Here is a 23759-nt window from a genome sequence, read left to right as displayed (position 1 = left end):
AATTGTCAAAACAGTTCATTTTTAAATCATCAGAATTTCTTGTTATTGAAAATATGTATTTTAATCCACAGTTCAACATTATAATAAAGTACACTTCTGGCCTCACTGCCTTTTTGGAACAGACTTCACAGTGAAGTGCACCTGCTAGGCAGCTTTGAAACACTATGGCCATGTTGTTGGTATAAGTACTACAAATCACACCCACACATGCTCATCACACAACACTTACTTAGATGTCACTATCACAACAAAGTCACACGAATGACTCACATTGGCCCTATTGTGCCTTCAAACACACCCAAACTGGTGGTTTAAAGTATAGAAAGCATGTTTAAGTCCTAAAACCAACATCTAACTGCATTTGAGGGAAAGACAAGAGGGTCTAGCTGCAGCCTTGTACTTGCACTCTCAGACTTGCATTCTCAGACTTGCACTCTCAGACACTTGCACTTCCGCTAGCAACGTCACTTGCAGTCTTTAATTTTTTTATTTTGTTCTATTTATTGATTACTTTTTGTTTGAATCGCTCAACATTTTACAACAGTAGCCAGGTGGTGAAAACAAGAAGTCACTTGCAATAGCCACTTGCAATCTCCGATACCTGCGACGTCACTTGCAATCGACACAAATGGTGCGTGTTGCCAATGGATACAAGACGCTGTGGTGATTAAACGATTAAAACTAAATTAGTACAATAACATACAGGGTCCTGCAAGAAAAAGACAAGACCCACAAATCTGTCGCCAACAGCAGAATATGAACGCAATGCACAAAGTCTCTCGTAAGCGTTTTCCTCCTGTAGAAAAATATAAACACTTAACATGGCGTAATGTATTAAGATACATTAAGTTAAATTAAAAGATAAAATTCGATATAGAGTTATTATTTAATGTACTACAAGGCAAACAGATGGCTATGAACACAATGCGCAAACTTTCACTTGTCCTCCCATACAGCAAAACGCTTAATGTTTTATAATAAAGACAATACAGTAGCCTATATGTCTTGTTGTTGACTCAAAGTATATACAGAACAGCAAATATGAACGTGCATTTTGAAATGCATTAAGTGATTTTAAAAGGATCAACTGGCAAGCAGGCAAGCAGACGAGCCCAGAACACAATGCGTTAAATTGCACGTTAAACATTTTCCTTCCATAGAAAATCATTATAAATAAAACATGTAATGTAGCTTAATGGACAAAGACAATGGTATAAAAGAGCTGTAGACAGTTTATTCTATATGGAAAAACGCTTTACACAAAACTGTGCGTGTTGCATTTATTCTGGGCTCACCTGCTTGCCTGTACATATTAGTTATGTATATTAATAGAGGAGCATATTGAGTTTGGCCTTTATCATCTTAGTCCATTATGCCACGTTTTGCGGTATGGGAGGAAAATACTATATACATATTCATTATATTAATACATTTTATATTTAATTTGATATTTTAATAGCATCTTAATACATTAAGCCATGTTAAGTGTTTATGTTTTTCTACAGGAGGAAAACGCTTAGCGACAGACTTTGTGCATTGGGTTCGTATTCTGCTGTTCTGTGGCCACGGATTTGCAGGTCTTGTCTTTTTCTTGCAGGACCGTGTATGTTATAGTACTAAATTAGTTTTAATCGTTTAATCACCACAGTGTCTTGTCTCCATTGGAAACATGCACGATTTGTGTCAATTGCAAGTGACGTCGCGCAGGTATCGGAGAGTGTTTTTTCTTGTCTTCACCACCTGGCTACTGTTGTAAAATGTTGAGAGATTCAAACAAAAAGTAATAAAAAATAGAACAAAATAAAAAATAAAGCCTGCAAGTGACGTCGCTAGTGGAAGCGCAAGTGTCTGAGAGTGCAAGTCTGAGAGTGCAAGTGCGAGGCTGCAGCCAGACCCTTCTCGGGAAAGACGTCTTACGTAACAAGACCTCAAACCATCATGATGTTCATCTGAACTTGTCTCTCAGCTAAACACTGTCTACAGCAGTTTTTTTGTGTGAATGCTAGTAACTGGCAACTATAATGAACTCTCATTTTGAAACCATGCTGGGCAGGTCAATTTAAGGAACCCCATCAAAGTTTCTATAGCAGCCAGACATGGATTGAGCGATCGTTTAGGGCACAGCTTGGTCCAGACAGATCACTGTGGTTTGGATATGTATGTGTTTGTGTGAGTAATGTTAATGTTTGCAGATGCCTAAACCTAACAATGCAGCCGCCATAATTTCAGTTATCATCATATTAGAGTGCTGCACGAATAAGAAATAAGATAATTATTTGATGTCTTAAAATCTTCCAGAGAAGTTCATACTTACTGTGTCCTAAACAGTGCAGGGGCGACGTGAAAATATGACAAAACAAGCAAACTGTCCAACAAAGCAAACACGAAAATGGGGCGTGACGCAACGCAGTCAAGCTTACAACAGCCAATCAGAACAGTTCTCTCTTTCTGCTAGCAATGTAGCTAAAGAGCGTTAAACTTTAAATTTAATTTATACATACCTCGTATTTTCATAACACTGTGATGCTTCAACTCACGGCATGTTTTTATGTTTTTCCTCGTGGAACTTGAGGGAAATGCGATGTTTTTATCCGACTGTAGACCTAAAATCAAGTATCTCCTCAGCCATGTTTGATGTAAACATAGGCTATTTCTGTCCAATAGAATTTTGAGGGGGCGGGGTTACGTGTCGTAATGCTTTTTAAGATAGTTTTGTAAATTTAACTGTGATGTTGGTTCAAGTAATTTGGTCAGAATAAATAAATAAGAAGTAAATGTTTTGTTTTTTAGTACTGTGTAATTGATGCAGTTTATAATGTTTTTTCCCCCCGCAAGTTTTCCCATGAACTGTGGTTTTACTAATAAAATAGGCTAAGAAATAAAAACTGTGGTTACACAAAATGGTAATCAATCCACTTTTTACACATTTACTATAATAAAAACATAATATTCATAAGGGTTAGTCACCTCAAAAATCACCTAAATTTTTAAAGGTGTCAGTAAATCTCTAAAGGCCCGTTCACACCAGAAGGTTAACTATAAAGATAATGATAAAGATATAGTTGTAAAAATTGTTCTCAATATTAAAGAATAGCAGAGTCCACACCACAACTATAACGATAAAGGCACAGACAAACGATATCGTTGGAATCACTTTCAGAATGATTTTTTTTCCAGCTGATGAGCGATAGAAATATTGACAGCCAATCATAATCAATCCTGCTGTCACGAGCTCGAGAAGTTAAAGAGGTAGACGAGCATGCGCTTAGAATAAACAGACGATATCGTCCGCTGGTTAGGATGCTAATATCGTTATCTTTATATTTATCTTTATAGTTATCGTTCTTGGTGTGAACAGGCCTTAAGTGATTAAATATATCACTATGTGTCATCAATATTACACAGATACATAGAAACTACATTTAACATTTATAATTACAACCATGTGTGATCAATATCAATTGGCTTAGTTATCATCTAAATCCACAGTTTGCTCCCAAAAAAGCAAACAGGACATTGTGATTGCATTCATCTTAATAAGTTCACCTGAAACATATATTTGAAGTAGACTATAAAAAATGTATTGTCTCTCATCGCTTGCTGTGTTTACAGTTGGTTGAGAGAAAATTCAGATAGGAAGAGACATAGAAGAGATTAAATTTATCACAATGCTCCTGGTTAGAACACGGTGTAATAAATGCACATAGTCATACTGATCTTTGGGACAGTTGTCTGTCAAACAAATACAAAAAACGTATTCACTTTATTAGTATCAGTTACTGCAGATTGTGTTTTGTTGTACTCGTTCATTCTACGGCATATACAAGAGAAGATCAGTGTTGATAGAAAACTGGCAGTTACAAAAATAACATGATACAGATATTTGCTTGAGAAAATACAGTTTGATACATAAAGTCGTGATAGATGCTCCTTTAAAAGGTCATAGAATCAGAATTTCAACGTCTGTGACTCAAAGTTCGTTTTCTGCGAGTCTCTGTCCTTGCAGTCTCTAGTTTGTTGTGCTTAGTTCCCCTGGGTTTTAATCCAACACCAAAGTCTCTCTCTGGGTGCCTTCTAAAGGTGCATCAAAAGTCCAAAGCGATCCAAAAAGGCTGTCCTGATTCGCTCAGGGTTGAACAGTTCACATCCGCCTCGTCTTTTCAGATGATATCACTCAATAGCTGTCGTGCAGTCTGAGTTATCTGATTGGATGCCATGGCCCTCCTCTGCTTTCTTTTATCCAGTGCCACGCTCACCTTATATCTGTTGTGAAGAAAAGACCTTGTTAGGCTTTGACAGCACACCTGCTGAACGGACAAAAAAGCGGCATACAATGAAAGTCTATGGGGCAAAGGGGCAAAGGATGGAAATGGCCAAAAAATGGATATTATTTTATAGCTTGTAATTTGTTTCTTTGTTATTTGTTCTTCAAGGTCTATAGGGCAAGTGTTGTAAATATTGGCTAAATATTATTATTTTTAAGTTTGTAATTTGTTTTTTTGTTCTTAATTTAAGTATAGTCATTAATTAAAATATTATTAAAATGATTACATTTATTATTAAACATCATATAAAACTATATATATATATATATATATATATATATAACTGACAAAAAAGCTTGTAATTTTTTTTCTTCATTTTTTTACTGACTTTATTTGTCTTTAATAACTGTCATTAATTAAAATATTATTAAAATGATTACATTTATTATTAAACATCATATAAAACTATATATATATATATATATATATATATATAACTGACAAAAAAGCTTGTAATTTTTTTTCTTCATTTTTTTACTGACTTTATTTGTCTTTAATAACTATTAAAATAGAATTAAAATTATTACATTTTAATATAAACGTTTTAAAAATAGTACCAAATATTATATAAAATATTATAAAAATAACTAATAAAAGCCTTGGAGGCTACACATCATTTGATTTTAATATTAAATTATGATATATATATATTTGTTTTATAAAAGTTGTTCATTTTTCATAATGTTTACTTACAATCATCTTGAATAATTATTAAAATAATATTTGATATATATATATATATATATATATATATATATATATATATATATAGAAAAGAAAAAAAATAATACACTTTTTTAATGTAAGCATGTATTCAACAGTAGATAAATTTTTGCTATGGTATGAAGAAGCGTCAGATATTATCGTACCATTATGTCCCTTCTCCCGACCTTTGACCCATGAAGTCCACTTGGCTTTCATCTTACTGACCATTAGTCTAAATATAGAGTCTGTAAATCTTGCCTGCCGCTTTTGGACAGTTTATCTCATTTTCCATTTCCTTTTCTTTTTTTAGCCCTCGAACTAGGCTGGCCTTTGAGCGGAGGAGAGCGAAGGGAAACGACGGGGCAGGAAAAAAGGGTGGAGAGGGGAAAATAAAACAAGGTGTGGGAAAGCAAATGATTAAAAGTGTACCCGTGTGTATGCGGGACTCTGAGTGATGTTTGGACGTGCAGACGCACTCGAGATGATCCTCCAGCTGCACCTGCACCTCCCGGAGCTTCGGCCTCCTGCGTACGTACTCCACCTTGGCCACCTGAGAGAGAGAGAGAGAGAGAGAAAGAAAGAGTGAGTGTGGGAACATCCTGAGCTGCACGCACACACACTCATAACCCTATCAACAGTGTATTTTTCCTCTGCCGTTCCAGAGGTGAGATAAGGCGAGAGCTAAATGTGACTCGTCGGTTTCCTGTAATGCAGATGAGCCGCCTCAAACCTCTCTTTCTAAACACACACACAAACACACACACACAATTCACATCATACTGACAGACTCCTTCCCTCGCTGCCAACTCAGCTGCCCTGCAGGCCCATTTATACAATACTTTATTCAGGTCTGAACACTCACACACATAGCTGGCGAGATAAACGCAATAGAACACACCCCGCAGCCGCAGCGTTACAGACAGATATTTGCAGTGGTTAACTCAAGGTTAGGGTTATTCGTTAACTAGCCGCGGAAGTCTGGCCTGAAACGCTTTCTGTGTGCTCAGCGGCCCTGAAATTCTCACTGACATTGTCCTCCCTTTGGCACGTCCTACGCCTCGCTCTTGTTACATTTGAATTTGCGAAATGTGAAAAGCTTTACATGCTGAAAATGAGCTTGACAAGTGGCAAACACACGGTCACGGCCTAGTGCGCATGGGGATTTACATCAACAAAACATATTTTTATTATACAGTAAATGTGCTCAGTGAAGGAGAAAGAAGGTAAAAGGTCATAGTTATGTTTCATTTAAGTATCAACTTTCAGATGTTTCACCTATAGTTCCTACAAAAAGGTACAAATGAGACCATTTTTGACATGCAGTAAAGGCACTTTAAAATGAATGGGAATTGGGAATGGCATGACACAGATAACTTGGTCTGGGAAGAATTAGATAAGAAACATCTGAGTTCATCCTGAGATTTTTTTATGTATGGCTGCAGAGTTTAGTATCTTGGAAAACTGTGCACAGAAACTTGAGATCTCTTCTTAAACTCTGGAAGAGACACATTACTGGGTTCTTTTCTGCAGGAGAAACATCTGAGAAGCAGGAGACCTAAGCAAAATCCTCTATTTGCTCTTCTTTTTTTCTCACTGCTGTCTAGGAGAAACAACTAGGAGAAACAACTGAGGTTTCTAACAGAGTCAATGCGCGGGACTCGATGAAGGAGAGGAAGCGGCCAGAAGAAGCAGTTAAATATAGCAAAATTACTAACCTAGTTGAGTATTAGGCTGTTAGGCTGTCAGGAGCACCCCATTATAATCATCAGTCAGAATACTGTGCTAAAGGACATCATTATCGATTGGAAAGTTACATTAATACATTTAGCAGACAGATATTCACATGAATTTATTGTACAGGGAGGGAGGGAGCTTGAGTAGAACTGCTAGCACCTGTTAGGCTGTCAGGAGCACCCCATTATAATCATCAGTCAGAATACTGTGCTAAAGGACATCATTATCGATTGGAAAGTTACATTAATACATTTAGCAGACAGATATTCACATGAATTTATTGTACAGGGAGGGAGGGAGCTTGAGTAGAACGCAACACAAAAATATGAGTCAGCCCAAAAACGCAATAGTGTGTTCCCCAGTGGTTGGGTTACCGCTGGGTCAAAACAACCCAATAGCTGGGTTTGTCCCTTTTTAACCCAGCATTTTTTAGAGTGTAGAATTTTTCAAAGTAGGCTACTAATTTTGGTATTTAGGCACTTTAGAAAATTACTTTTAATATATTTGTATGAATTATAGGTTTGTTACATCTTGGGTATTTCAGTCATTTTAAAAGAAATAACAACATTATGTGCAAACAAATTGCAATGAGGTGGTTGTTTTGCAACAAGGTGGACACAATTCTGTTAATAACAGTAGACCTGGTAAAGAAGTGACAGGTACAAGAAAAAGGGAGAGACAGAGATACTGGAGAAAATTAAAAAAAAAAGTGGGAAAGTGAAGGTGCAGTTCAAGAAAAACCTTTAATTGTTTTTCGCGGCCCTGACTAAAGATTTAGACCTTTTTATGTGATGGTCATACAAATAGACTAGGGTTGTCCGTGTTTCAGAATTTGTTGTGGGTGTACGTGATGGGTCTGGATGAGTGTGAGATTTCCTAGCTTGAAATTTTGTCCCAGTCCGCCCCTGATATATATATATGTTTGAAAAGCATTTAATGATTTTGATTGAAAGCATTTAAAATAATTGTACACATTTTAAAATAATAACAATTTAATAATTTTTATTTAAAACATTTTATAATTTTTATTTTAAGATATCTATACATTTTATAAAGTATAAAAAGTATATATAAAAAGTAAAGAAATATTTTATATTTTATATTTATTCTTTATAAAAAAAAATTTAAATTAAAGTGTGAAATTATTTAACATTATTACATAAATAGTTGTATTTAATAATATTTTATATTATACAAACACACATATATTTATATAAAATGTATAGCATGTATATATAAAATGTTTATATAAAATGTAATATAAAAACATTATATATTATCTTGTTTTATATATATTATTTGTAAAAATGTAAAAATAAAATCACATTTGTAAAATTATTTAACATAATTACTATTGATAATAATAATAATTTGAACATTTGTGCATATAAAATAACAATGCATATATTATGTATATATATAGAAATGTTATATAATATTTTATAATGATCTATATTTAAATTCTTTAAAAAGTTATATATTAAAAATGTTATATGTATTATTCATAAAAAATATTTAAAAATTTAAATTTGTTCAAATACATATGTAATTTTATATTTTGTATACATTTTTATATTTAGTATTTTTTAAATATTTAAAACAATTATCATTAATTAATAACGTAAAAATTTTAAATATCAATTATGAATATCAATATTTTTAATAATAATATTTTAAAATACTAAATATTATATGTATTATAAAAATTATATTTAAAAATTACAATTATTTAAAGTAATTATAATTTAATAATGTCAGTATTTAAAATAGAATTTATAAATACTGTATATCCAAAATATAAAACAAAACATATGTACACAATTTATATTTTACAGGTAAAGATGTGTGTGTTCTCACCTTCACGGTCCTGTGGTGCTTTTTGGACGGGTGGCAGCGCATGTTGCTGGTGTTGCAGCAGCCTGAGCATCGTCTCACCTCCACACACGGAGGCCAGATCAGGAAGTTGGCGGCCGTGGGATCGACCTGACTGCGTGGGATCTCGTAGATCACTGTGCGAGTCTTACAGACAGCAGGCACTGCCTCCTCTAAACACACAACAAACCCATAAACACACAGAACAATCACGGGAGCTTTGCAACATGCATGTAAATACTTGTATGTGCTTTTTTACCAATGCTTCTCTTGCGTCTGGAGTGAGAGTTCTTGAGGTGTCTGCTGTCATAAAGATGCTCCTTATGGTAGCCTTGTTTAACGTCCTCCAGAACCTCATTCTCTGCACCGAAAGAATGAAGCAAAAAAGTCAACAGTGCGACATATTTTGACTTGTAGATCCCTCCCTCACTATTGTCAAGAAAAAGCGCCCTTGAACCTCTTTGTGAATGGAATTGAAAAATCAAGAAAACCCGGTCTGATTACTACTGTAAATAAAGAATAAAGGTGTCTGCCAACCTGCCAGCACACTTCATATGAAAAACTTCCTCCTTTACACACAGATCACAAAGCAAATATATGCACCGCCGGAGGACACGCAGAGAAAACCCAGACTCAACAATAAGATGTTCGGAAAGGATTGCGTCGGTGAAAATGCTTTAAGGACAGCAGGATTGTTAGTCTGACCAAAGTGTGCAGTATTTAATCATGCTGTTCCGCAGAGCCATTCAGCCATACAGCGGGACGACGGGGGACAGAGATGCCCCTGTTGTTGCCCCCGGAAACCAGCCCAATGGAGGAGGAGGCTGGTTATAATTCAGGGTTGAGAACCGTGGCCGACCGACCCGCTCGGCTTTTCACACAGTCGTTAGCGGAGCAACAGACCTCACAAACGCAAACACTACTTGAGCTTCAGCCTCTTTTCTCTCCCAAACACACACTCGCACGCAGAGACGCACACAAACTGAGGAATTCGACATGAATAATACATTACAGCAGCACTGGCATTCAGCCGCACTCAACTCATAAAGGCGGCATGACAACAGTATAATGGAGAGAGTCTCTTGACCTCCCTTAGGCACCAGCCACACAGACGCAGCTGTTTGCATTTCAATTACAGCGCTTATGGGCCAAATCGAATTTGAGACTCATATAGTTATGGCTGCAGCATTTCCTCATTAGATGCGCTGGAAGTTTATATTTGAAGCACCGAGGAGATTTTAACCCTTTAGGTTGGGTCGGTAAATTCTTGCTAATTCTTTGCCATCAAAAGTTTCCAATCAGGGTCAAGTGAACCGAAACCAACCAAATCGTACTGGGCTGCCTGCCTTAAATATGATTCGTGGGGTGTGCAAAACGACATATTTTACTGCGCGAACAACTAGTCGATTTTGAAAATATGTAGTTTGCATATGTAGTTGCACATCTTTCCAGTATAAATGCAGCTGGGGATGACGAATTACGATTGAGAATGCAAATAAATGCAAGAAATGGGACCAGTAGCAATGCAGTGTATGCAAATATTGCAATGACATCATCACTGTCAGTTAGATTTTAGATGGGATTGGATTGAATAACAAACTTTCTATAACAGATTTTTTTTTATAATTCTGAATTCTAAAAAGATTTTTTCTTCCTTTTTTTGTGCACAAAACAAACACTTGTCAACAAAAAGGCTGAAATTTCTAAGTCTGAATGAATTATCGCTCTATAAACACTTCATGATTGGACTACTTTTTAATTAAAAAAAAAATTAATGATATAGTTTACTGGACTTGCATTTTCAGGGTCTAAAGGCCCGTTCACACCAAGGACGATAACTATAAAGATAACGATGAAGATATAGTTCTAAAAATCGTTCTCAATGTTAAAGGGGTCATATGATGCGGTTTCAAGTTTTCCTTTCTCTTTGGAGTGTTACAAGCTGATTGTGCATAGATAAGATCCCTGAAGTTGCAAAGACTAAAGACTCAAAACCAAATAGATATTCTTTATCAAAGTTAAGACTCTGCTACCCCCCCCTAAAACGGCTCGTTCTAACACGCCCCCACATATCTACCTCACTATGTGGAAATATTTGCATAATGTGCCCAAATGTGCACGCAAAGAAAGAAGGCGTGGTTTCAGTAACCGCTGTTAGTGTTGAAGCAGCATGTCAGGGAGATGCTGTGTTTCTAGGCAAAAGCAAAAGCACTTTATTTGGCCTTCCGGAAGTAGATGCATTTAGGAATCTTTAAGATTACTTACAACAGAACAGCAATGCATTTTATGGACGACCGTTTCGTGAACCTAGGAGAGGAGGTCATTCTGACTTTGCTATGACAATCTGGCGCTTCAGAATCAGCTACTGTTTTGCTATTAGTTTAAGTATTTGCTATTGACTGTTCAAATGCGGAGTTTTGCGCATCGTGTGTGTGTGTGTGTGTGTGTGCGCGTGCGCGCACGTGCGTGTGTGTGAGAGAGAGAGCATTGCATCACATCACAGTAGAGTCAGCTGTCTTAACCGCTGCTTGTGTACTGCATCATTACTGTGTCTGTTCCTCTTTCGGGCTTGAACTGATAGTAAAACTAATGACATTATTTACTGTCTTTACATTTATTTTGAAAGATGAAGCTCGCGATTATGGTAAGGGGCGTTACATTTCCGACGAGTGCTTGCGGTGTTCGGCCAATCACAATGCACTGGGTCAGCTGGCCAATCAGAGCAGACTGCGCTTGTCGGAAGGAGGGACTTTGTAGAAAACGAAGCGTTGGAGAAAGGCGGGGCATAGAGGACCTACAATAATGTACAGTATTTGAAAAATAATGTTTTTTGAACATTAAAGCATGTCAACATATTCTGTTACACCAAATACACCAAATAATGATCTTTAAAAAAGCCATCATATGACCCCTTTAAAGAATAGCAGAGTCCACACCACAGCTATAACGATAAAGGCACAGAGAAACGATATCATTAGAATCACTTTCAGAGCGAATTTTTCCAGCTGATGAACGATACAAACATTGATACCCAATCAGAATCCATCCTGCTATAACGAGCTTGAGAATTTAAAGCATGCCTTCCCGCAGACAAATCTCTCAAAGGATAAACTCTTCACAAGTCCGACAAGTTCACAAAGTCGACTCTATGAAAGCAAACGAACTCCTTTTAATACGTTCTTGTCCTTTTAATACACTCAATTAAGTCAAACCCACAAATCAGTGCGCGAGATAATTTCGCAGAAAAAGAAAACATGAATGAAGCGATCCTTTCACCGCATCAGAATTTTATTTGGAAAAAAAAAATCCATATGTACTCCTATAGGCTCAAAATCGTGGGACAAAGGGTTCACATTTATCCAAAATAGTCCATCTTTATGCACCGTCCACAGTGCGTCCTCACATAAAAGTGGTTTGGTTCAAACTTCAGCAGGTCTCGCAGCGTGGAAAGGAAGCCAATTTTAGTCAGTGATTTTATATGTACAGAGCCCCACTTGTTAATTTATGTCCACATTTTGGTTAAACTGTGGCAACGTATTAATTTATACCCACAACTTATTACTTGTTCCATTGTTTTAGGTATATTGTGGCCACGTTCTACTTATTAATTCCCATGATTTACCTAAAACAAGGGAACAAATTAATAAACCATGGGAATACATTTTTAATTTGTGGCCACAATAATTTGTCAACCTGATTTCACGGGAACATTGAACTATTTCACTAGGTGCCGTTTTGTATGAATTTGCACAATGTGAATTGTACGAAAACATAGAATTTTTAGAATAAGCATGAAAGTACACCCCTGAATATTAAAAAGACACAAGAAGATCGTACAAAAGTACTAATTCATACAAATTATTCAGTTTGCCAAAATTGATACGAATTACCATGACATTGTGTTGCATGTCATATGCTCTTTACAGATGCTATTTGTTCTCATTTGTCTCATATTCGAGCATGTTGTGCCAACTTTGAAAATGTGGAGGCATGAATAAGAATGAAGAATTTGGTGTCCCAAAGTATTGGCTCTTATGAAAGTGAGTGAAAGTTGAGCAAGTGAGAAATAGCGTGTCTTGAAATGCCATGCAGCATCGGTGCCAGAACAGTGGGACCAAAATATGTTCATCTGTAATGGAGCTTGGCAGTGGAATGACAGCAAAAGTTATTTCATTCTTTATATATATATCACTCATTAGTGGATATATATATATATATCACTTCTGTGAGATACTGTACATGAAATTACCCCATAGCAGATCTATACAGGTGGAGCTGGGGAAGGTGGAGGATTTCTGATGCACTGCAACTGCTACAGCAAGCACTAGCCAAGTATTTTAATGTTGAGTAGCAAGCTCACTGACTGCTAATGCAAAAGAAACCAATCATCTGCATCATGTGAATAATGAAGTCTTTAATTACATCATTACATAATGCGTACTGTACAGATATTTTAGCGTATGTGTCATATAAGTATACTTTGGACTCTATACATAAGTATATCCGAAGGATAATACCTTAGGTTGGATAGAAACCATCTAGAACACCCTTAAAACCACCTGGCAACTCCCTAGAAACCACTCATTACACTTGTATGCTAACAGATAGTTTTGCTCAACTAAGCACCACTCACATTTTCTTCTAAATAGTTTTAGACCGAAAACTGCCATCACCTCAGTGAAGGATAACCCCCATATACTGTATAACATACATGAAATCACCCCCCCCCCCCCCCCCCCCCCTTTGACTTTGCTATTTCTCTCCCAAAGTTATAAGAATTAAAAGGGTATTTTAATCTTGATTTCTAGAGGATCTCTTAGTCCACTCACACAAGCGCTCAACAACATGGGCGTCTGTTGTTGTTGCATCTCCAGTAATTTGTTAATGTTGTTCCAATTCTTCAGCTTTATTATCCACTGTAAAATGGTCCAGCCGCATTGTGGACAAACTAATTATTGCAAAAAATAAAGCATATAAAGTATGCACGGTTCTAAAAAATCGGGCTGTGCGGGACAATACTGATAACAAAATTTAATTATGTCACACATACTGTACAGCTATGTTAGCATACATGTAAAAACTGAAGTATACTCTGGGCTTTACCCAAAGTATTCCATTTCGCTGCATATCTCATCTCTCATTGTTTGTGCGCAGCCGTGAATGACACCACTAGGTGTAATAGAAACCATCATGAGTGCGTTCCACTTCACTTTAAGACACGCTCTCGCAAATGTCCTCAATCACTTCCCATCAGGGAATCCCTGCCGCCATTTTGAAGTGAGTTCCACTTCATCAAATGGACGAGGAAAGTTTATATGGACAGACCCTCAAAATAGTTTTAGACAAGAAATTGGCAACGAAGGTAGGCGTCAATACCAGGGAAACCATCTAGAACACCCTTAAATCACTCATTGCACTTGCTAATTTTGAGAGTCACATTTCCTTCTAAGTAGTTTTAGACAAAAAATTGCTCGTACTTGAATTCCCACCCCGTCTCCTCACCAAAATAACCATATATGGAGCTTACAATGCCTACTTTTATAATGAATAACCTCATCTGCACATTATTTCCATGTGCATATTCCCACCCAGAAATTGTGTAGACACATGAATTTCTATAGGCTGTATTGAATTGTAACCTATATATGACATGGTTGGGAATATCCATTTGGAACTGATATGCAGACGTGGTTGTGCATATTAAAACTAGGCGTTGTAAGCTCTATATATGGTTATTTTGGGGAGGAGACAGACAGAGATTATACATCAGGCTAATCTATGAGAAGTTTTATAGATAAAGCCGAAGCACATGGAAATAGATAAGTGCTTTCCTGTTTTCCATTTTGATTCCTTATCTCCTATACTCTTCTTCTTCTTTATATGCTAAAACAAAGGCTCTTTCTTTCATTGCTTCCCCCTGCTCTCTGTCTGCTGTTGTATTTTTTCCCGTGTCCTTGATCTTGTGTGTAAGATTAGTGGTCGTCGTGGCATTGTTCTGTTTATCATCGAGCAGATGTGCCGAGCACTGCTGAGTGGCCCACATCTTCCTCTCTCCTTCCCCTTCCCTCTTCCTCTGAGTGACAGTGATGAAGGTATTTGGGTAAACAGGACTCTGTGTTGATGGATGGGTCAGTAAGCAGCTGGTGTGTGAGATCAGCGGCAGCCGTATGACAAGCACCTGCAAAAGACTCAGAGGAAACAAGCACCAAACACACACTTGTTCATTCTTCTAATCTATATTTAGAGGTTTGTTGTTTAGATGTTTGTTTAAAGAGTTCACCCAAAAATGTAGTTTCTGTCCATGTTGATTCATTTTAAACCTATATCATGTACTTTCTTCGATGGAATACTAAAATAGAGATTTTGAAGAATGTTCACGCTGCTCTTTTCCATTTAATAACTTCACATATATAGTTTGATGTCATAGGATTTTAGAATGTTTCTGAAAAAAGTCTCATATGCTTACAAATGCTATATTTATTTGATCAGAAATACAGTAAAAAGTTATATCGTAAAATGTTATTATATTTAAATTTTAAAGATTTATTTTTGGCATTTTCACCTTTATTATGATAGTACAGAGCAGAGTTGACAGGTAGAGAAGTGGGAGAGACAGGGGGTGGGATCGGGAAAGGATCGCAGCGCAGCGGTGCTGTATGTTGGCACGCTGCCCACATGCAAGGCTGTTGGCGCTGACATAAATATTTAAATTTATTTAAATAACTGTTTATTGGAATATATTTTAAAATGTAATTTTTTTCTGTAATCAAAGCTGAATTTTCAGCATCATTACTCCAGTATTCAGTGTCACATGATACTTCAGAAATAATTGTAATATGCTGATTTGATGCTTCATATTTCTGTGGAAATTGATGAATTTTTTTCAGGAGTTTTTTTTTTTTTTTTTTTTTATAGATTACAAATACAATGTTTTGTAGTAATATAAATGTCTAAAATAATATTTATTCAGAATAATTTAGAACCTAATTTCATTCGCATATGTTCAAATATGGTGCATGAAGACAATCTGCATAAAATCTCCTTTTGTTTTGCTTGTAAGCCAAACACATAATATTAAAAAACACAATACCATTAAACAATGACAGAAAATAATTTTGGGTGAACTATGCTCTTGCCTAAATAATTTCCTCAATTTACTGACAAATAAAATTGACAAGCTTGCGCACTTCTTTTGAAGCCACACCTGTTTTCTGCTCTCATTACGATGAATGACATTGTTCTCAGAAAACAAACTCTACAGTGCATGCACCAGTGCAATGCATTATTACCAATGAAAGGTGTTTTTAGCCCACATGATGCAATTCATGATTTTTCTGGGTTGTTTGGGGGTTTTTTTACACGCAAGATTAGTGCAATTAGCAACGTGGTCACGAGCGCAGGGGCTTTGCGAAGAGTATTGTCTGAGTTGTATCGCTCATCCACAGTGTCTTACAGAGAGGAAAGAGATAGGCGTGAAAGCGCAGTGTTACTCACTGGAATAATGAGGTCATTTTTGTCTGATCGCACAATGCTTCCAGTCTTCCCCCGACATTAAGATGAAGCTCTATTGGCGGGAAGCGACAGTATTGTTCTCACTTTAGTGTTAACGGTGTGTGTGTGTGTGTGTGTGTGGGAGCGATAATAACTACAGCTAGGTGACATCATCAGCACAGAGAAAACCCCTCATTAGGGAGTGATTCATCTTATTAGTAACATTTCAAAAATGCAGCACGTGGGGCCCAAAGAAAGGGTACTCGCGGTCAGCTGATGACGGCGAGCTTAAATACACAGACAAACACACGCACATGGCCACACACCTGTGCAGGTGAGCTTTTTAAGCTGCTTCATTTGAAGCCTGGTCAGATCTGCCCACAATAATAGATCAAAAAGGTCTCGCTGCCTAGCCCAAGCTTTTATGAGAGCATAAAGTGCGTACGTGTGAAAGAAAAGAAAAAAGTTGTGACGGCGGTACAAACATTGCTTTCTAAAGACAGGTGCACTGATGAGCATATAGGCCTATACGTTTCTCACAGTACGTGTGGGCGATGTATTGATCATTTATAAAAGATTCTATGTTTGTGATGATATTTTAAAACACCTTTTTCCAATTTTTCAATAACACTGTTTTTCCATGACTTGTGAGTACAGTACTATGCGAGTGTGAAGACTTTTTAGCGTTAAATAGGCCTATTTTAATAGCATCTCTTAACTGTCCATTTTAATTAATGTTCAAAACTCATTCAACTCAAGACTCAATGATACACTTGCAGCATCACTTAGAAATGTTCGTGGAAATCCCTCTGCACTTTAAAATCATAGTAGAAAAAAATATATTTAAGTGATTGTTGCTTATTACCATTTATTGTTATATTGGGGCATACAATTTTTTAAATGTATTTTACGTCTTGCTTTAAGCATTTTGCATACTTTATAAAAATGGTTGTTTGGTCAACCTAAAAAAAACTTTTTAAATTTATACATTTATCCTTTATGCCATTTTGATAAAATAGTTGAGATGTAGGCCAACACAAATATCATAAAATTAGCAAATATAAATGTATATAAAAAATATAAATAAATTATTATTTTTTTTTTATAAAATATACAATATTAGTTAATGAGCCTTATGTAGGCTTACATACATTGTCAAATGGCTGTAAAATATATACTTTTAGAATATATATAATATATAAAAGATGAAAGAAGTTCTAAAAAATGCAGTAAAATATAAAGAAAGTTGACTTACTCAAATATTGTCAGATGGCATAAAATTTATTTGCCATCATTAAATATATTACAGATTATATATAGCCTATATATTTTTTTTTAATCTTTTACTGTATATTTTTAATAAGCACACTAAGCATATAGTGAAAAAAATATATAAAATATATTTTGGTGTATAACAAGCATGAACCTCTAAGATCTGTAAGATCAGAGAATCCACAAAAGCCAAAGTTCAGTAATGATAGTGTGAGTGTATTTATGTTGAGATTGAGCGCAGAGAGTGCAAGTCTGTGCTTGTGAGTGTGAGATGGAATGACTTACAGTAACAGCCTGTTACAACAGTATGAAAATAAAAAAGTCTGTCTCTATCACCCTGAAGAAGAATTAAACTATTCTAATGCTCAGTGTTGAACATTTTAGATACATATGTGGGTGAAAGACAGTAAATCAGGCTTGATTTGTAATACCTGACAAAAGACAGTCACATATGTGCTGGGAAATACAGTCATGCATAGCTCTGGTCTATCTTAGATAAACCAGGTTTGGCTTAACCGCACAGGTTATCTTTGAACTGCACACCTGTTAGTACTTTAAAGGCTGGCAGGTGAGTGGAGATGAAGGGGCGCTTGAGACGAGGGAGGGACGGAGCGAGAGGAGGAAGGAGAATGTGTGTGTAATGTTGGCAGTAATTGTCTCTTTGGCCTCGTGCCTGGTTTGTAATAGCACTACAGCAGTTTGAGCCAGTGAATGAGGACATGCTGTTACTGTAAATATCACAAAACAGAGCAGACGATCTAAACAGGAGGCCTCTCTGGCAGAGCCCTTCAGTATGAGCTGGCGGGGAGAGATCATTGTTTCTTGCTTCCTCTGTGTTATGACTAGACATTAAACTCTCAGGGTCTTTCACACACATTTGTGTACAAACACAATTTCTTATGTCTGGATTGCATGTGTAGATAAGTAAGGAAACTCGAGAGCATGTCTCAAATGTAATTTTTTAAAAATCATTTAAATCTTAATATAAGTATTTTTTTAAACATGCTGGAAAGGCAGTCAAATTCTTGATCAATTGCGCCCTCTTGTGTCCGTAGAGTACAATGCATAGACCACTTATACAAAATCATTAGATACATTTTTTTCTTTTCAGTTAAATCTCATAAACAGTTTAGGTGAAACTGATTTGCACGCACTCAAAAAAAAAAAGAGAAGAAGTTTGCTTGTTCAACAACACAATTCTGTAACATTTTTGTCATAATTTACTTTGTGTTTCATCCAAATAAATCTGTAAAATTTAAGTTAACTTCATAATTTTATGTTGGGACTACATTAATCATTTTTATTAACTTCACTGACTGAGTAGTAGATCTGCCATTCTTTTTTTTCTTTTTTTTGAGTGCATGTTGATTTTTGGGGCATTGTATGTTTAAAAGCATGATTAATTGTACCATTTTTAGCTTTGTTAATATAATGTAATATGTAATATTTTAAATGACATATGATTATATTAAAGCAAAAATGGTCGAATTAAATGAGTTCAATCCGTACATTTGTTTTGTGTTCATGTATGTTTACATTTTTATGTTAAAATAGAAATAAATCCTTAATCATTTCAAATCTCATGTAGAATTTTCTGTTTTCAGATTTAAGACTGAGCTGATTTTTGATAGATGTCAGTGTATTACTATGTATGGAAGCACAAACATTGTAGTCAAAATTATGATCACTTTTTAATATGATTGTTTTCTTTTATAATGAAAATGTGGATTTTAACACATTTTGTAACAGTAAAGTGCTTGATAAACCAAACTAAAATAAGTGTAAAGTAACAATTTAAAAAACATGCTCAAAACCTGGTAACATACTGTATATATACCTCTGAATTTTTGCATTTTGTATTCAGTCGAAAAGGTCTGTTTCAGGTCTTGTGATTCATTTAAAAAGATTATATATATATATATAAATATATATATATATATATATATATACAGTGGGGCAAAAAAGTATTTAGTCAGCCACCAATTGTGCAAGTTCTCCCACTTAAAAAGATGAGAGAGAGGAGATCTGGATGGAGGAATGGGCCAAAATACCAGCAACTGTGTGTGAAAACCTTGTGAAGACTTACAGCAAACGTTTGACCTCTGTCATTGCCAACAAAGGGTATATAACAAAGTATTGAGATGAAATTTTGTTATTGACCAAATACTTATTTTCCACCATAATTTGCAAATAAATTCTTTAAAAATCCTACAATCTGATTTTCTGGATTTTTTTTCTCATTTTGTCTCTCATAGTTGAGGTATACCTATGATGAAAATTACAGGCCTCTCTCATCTTTTTAAGTGGGAGAACTTGCACAATTGGTGGCTGACTAAATACTTTTTTTCCCCACTGTAAAACATAACAGCATAGTTCTGTAACATTTCTATCAATGATATGCAGTATAATATGACCTCAAAGTATTACATTGAGCTTTGTTTTTGATACGGTATTGTCATTAGAGTGTTTAGAGAATAACGTTTGTGAGGCGTCTCTCAAATCTGAAAGCAACTCTTTGTCAGTGCTGCTGGGAAGCTCTTCAGCTCAGCACATTTCACCTTCAGAGCGGATCCACGAACACATTCAGACTCGGCTGGCCAGCGCTCGACCCACGTGTCCTTACCCAGCATATACAGGTATCTGAGAGAGAAAATGCAAATGAACTGTGCCAAAAGAAAATAAAACCTTCCTTTTTGGGTGTTTAGTGCTTTTATGCTACTCACTTGTCGGTTGTGCTCCCTGCGTGCCAAACATCAGCAAACCGCCCAATGATCAGATAGTCCTGACCCTCTCTCAAACCAAGCCCCGTCCTACAACTTGCATGAGAGAGGAACATCCTCTTGTCATGTTTTTTCAAACCAACTTCTGACCCTGCATGGACAAATAAATGCATAAACATAGTAATAGCCAGAGCCAGCATAGTCACATTTAAATATATCTGCAAGCTGCAATTATATTGTTGAACACTGCCATCTTTCCTGTGATCAAAGATGAGTGTTTAGCATCATTGCTCCAGTCTTCAGTGTCCCATGATCCTTCAGAAATGATTCTGATATGCTGATTTGCTGCCGATATGTGTGTGTGTGTGTGTGTGTGTACACATACTAGTGTTCCCTCGGGTGTGTACTTCTGATGTCTTGGTAGTGCAGAAAAAATAAAATGTCACACAGAGGACAGGCGTAAAATGTGAGGAGAGCTAGTTGATTGTATTCTAGTAAATGAGAAGTAATTGCAGTGCTCTGGTAAACCGCTATAGAGTTGATGTCACTTAGAACCAGTCAATGCGGTTTACAGGTTTCATAGAAAGACAGTGTGCGCACCAAATATGTCACTCAACGCGAGAGGCATCATCACAAAATTATGACGTTTGAAAGAAGAGTGGCCTGATTAATGTGGGAAATAATGAATGATTGGCTAAGGTAACAAAACTCCCTTCTTTGGGACACACTATGCTTCTGCCTTTCCAAAAGCTCTGCCTAAATGTACATTTTCAATAAGCCATTCTGCTGTTTTGGGTCTGAAAAACATTTTTACACAGTTGTAAATGTGAGCCGGTGGATCAACAAAAAGCTAATGTGCCTTCTAAAGTTTAAACAATTAAAACAGTAAAATATTTTGATGTTTACATTAGTGTAATATATTATATTTTTGACTCATCCCTTTTCTTAAAATATGGTTTAAAGGCTGAAATGTGAATTTTATAATTTGTGTTTTTGTGAAAATCTATATCTGAACTGAAAATCATATTTTATGGTTTAATATTTGACCATAGACATATGCCTACCCCGCTCATACAGTATTAATTTTATTTGTGTAGATTCTCAGTCAATGTTCCCTCTAATATTTTTTCTTTCTGAGCAAAACTTTTCTCTACTGGGCGGACATTTCGGCCGCACCTGAGCAAAAACATTCTTTACAGACATGTATAGCACACATACAAAAAGTGTGTAACTTTTAACTTTAATGTGCTAATTATATTTGATTTGACCCTTGATGTAACTAAATGATACACAGGTTACCTGAGAAAACATTTTTTACAGTGCTGTGTTAAATTAAATTCTATTAAAAATCTTTTTTTTTTATCTCACGTAGAACAGTTTTTATAATTATATTAGCCTATATTATATATTGTAATATAATATGAAAAAATTAAGCAGATAGGCTATTTCTCATGAATTCCCTTTTTGAGGTCAATTATTTACTAGGTATCTAATATATAATGTAATATATAATATAATATAATAATATACAAAAAATTTAAGCATTTAAACTGATTGATTTAAAACATGATGCCATTTTATTTCACATGACATTGCTTTTGCATTGGCTCTCGTGTTGAGCTTTTTCATCCGCAACTCATTTGGCGCACATCATTCTCATTCTATGAAACCTGTAAACCGAATTCACCGGTTCTAACTCTATAGCGACACAAATTGTATAGCAGTTTGCCCGAGCATTGCCGTTATTTCGCATTTACTAGAATTAATTTAAAGGGGTCATATAATGCCATTTCAATGTTTCCTTTCTCTTTGGAGTGTTACAAGCTCTTGGTGCTCTGGCCCTAAAAATGTTTTGTCAGATAACCTGAAATGTGCTGCATTTTGTAACCTCTGAATTAACTGCTTGTTTTCAAAAATATGATTCAATATCACTATTTAGCCTACATCAAGGGTCAAATTAAATAGAAATTGCAAATTAAAGTGAAAAGTTACAGCTGCATTCTATAACCACTTTTTGTGTGCATGCACAGGTCTGGTATAAACAATGGTTTCACTCAGGTGGCCAGGGCCGTTTCTAGCCATTTTGACGCCCTAGGCGAAATCCCTATTTATTTTATTAACATTAAATGAATAGCTCACCCAAAATGAAAATGGTAATTTACTCACTCACTCAAGTTGTTGTAACCCTGAATGAGTTTCTTTCTTCTGTTGAACATAAGTTATTTTTAAGAATGTGGGAAACAAAACAGCTGCTGGTCGCCAGTGACTTCCATATTTTTTTCCCTACTATCAAAGTCATTGGGGACCAGCAACTGTTTGGTTGCCCACTGTGTGGAACCTTATGTTGGCCAATCAAATTGTACCTGTATTGGCAGGGACTCCGCCCCCTTTTGTAGGGAGAGCCCGGGGGAAAAGGGGCAGTGTGTTTTACGCAGTACACTGAATTGTTAAGCTCCTACAGTCTATGATAAATAAACGCCTAATTGTTAAATAACATTGTTGTTCCCTCTCATGACATGGTGTCAGAAGTGGACGTTGCACCCACGACCAAGTTCGCCTTATTTTGAGTGGTATAATGTCCAAGTTCAATGCACCAGAGGCTTTCGACTTCGCACAGCCTGCGACCTGGCCTGCATGGATCCAGCGGTTCTCCCGGTTTCGCATTGCAACGAAGCTGAACAAGGGAAGTGGTGAAGTACAAGTCAATTCCCTGCTTTATGCAATGGGTAAAGATGCCGAAGCGATATTTGGATCGTTCACGTTTACCGAAGCATCGCATGCAAATAATTATGAGACTGTTGTTGGCAAATTTAATTAACATTTCGTTCCCCGGAGGAACGTCATACATGAGAGGGCCTGTTTTCATCAGCGCACACAGCGGTCGGGAGAGACTGTTGAGGCTTTTGTGAGATGTCTCTATGAATTGGCTGAATACTGCGAGTTCGGCACGAGCAAAGAGGAACAAATAAGGTACAGAACCATCATAGGGATTGCAGATCGTGACGTTTCCCAAAGGTTACAAATGGAACCTGAACTGACTTTGGACAAAGCGGTCCAGATCGTGCGGCAGTCTGAGCTGACTGAGACCCAAAATGCGAGCGGTGGAGCGGCTGCTGAAGTGAGCGAGGTATAGCACGGACACCGGAAAGGCACGAAGGGCTTTACGACACCACCAAATAAGGAAAAGGGTGGTGAGAGGAAACAAGCCATAGACTGCACTCGTTGTAATCGCACACACATAGCGCCCTCCACTGGACAAAACCAGTATAAATGTGAGAAGTCCTGGGGGAAAAGTGAGCTGTAAGGGAAAATTCCTAGCAAATACTGAAAGTAAAGGGAAATTCTTTGAATTTTGGGTTTTTGTTGTAGGTGGGCCATTTGCTAACAATTTGCTCAGTCGAAGCACTGCTGGAGCGCAGATACTCCCAAATCGAAAAGGAGTGCCTGGCTGGGGTGTGGACATGCGAGCAGTTTGTCCACTACCTTCAAGGCTTGGATGAATTTTGCCTGCAAACAGACTACAAACCTTTGGTCCCACTCATTAACGCCTATGATATTGATTGTGCCCCATTACAATGTCAGCGGTTACTGATGTGCCTCATGCGCTTCAATGTAAAAGCAGTGCATGTCCCCGGTAAAT

General features: G+C 36.5%; 1 protein-coding gene across 1 annotated transcript; it reads right to left on the bottom strand.

Annotated features, from left to right (window-relative positions):
* Positions 1 to 3593: 3593 nt before the first annotated feature.
* On the bottom strand, positions 3594 to 16484 carry LOC107565186 (platelet-derived growth factor subunit A-like). The gene is made up of 5 exons (XM_016250407.1): positions 16454 to 16484; positions 8896 to 8997; positions 8622 to 8809; positions 5460 to 5580; positions 3594 to 4266 (listed from the first exon to the last, which is right to left on the bottom strand). The coding sequence occupies exons 1-5, from the start codon at positions 16482 to 16484 to the stop codon at positions 4253 to 4255; spliced, it is 456 nt and encodes a 151-aa protein (XP_016105893.1). The 3' UTR covers positions 3594 to 4252.
* Between the last annotated feature and the right edge of the window lie 7275 nt (positions 16485 to 23759).

Source organism: Sinocyclocheilus grahami, unplaced genomic scaffold, assembly GCF_001515645.1.
Source record: "Sinocyclocheilus grahami isolate Dianchi unplaced genomic scaffold, SAMN03320097.WGS_v1.1 scaffold986.1, whole genome shotgun sequence".
NCBI lineage: Eukaryota > Metazoa > Chordata > Actinopteri > Cypriniformes > Cyprinidae > Sinocyclocheilus > Sinocyclocheilus grahami.
This window is presented reverse-complemented; position numbering and strand designations above follow the sequence as displayed.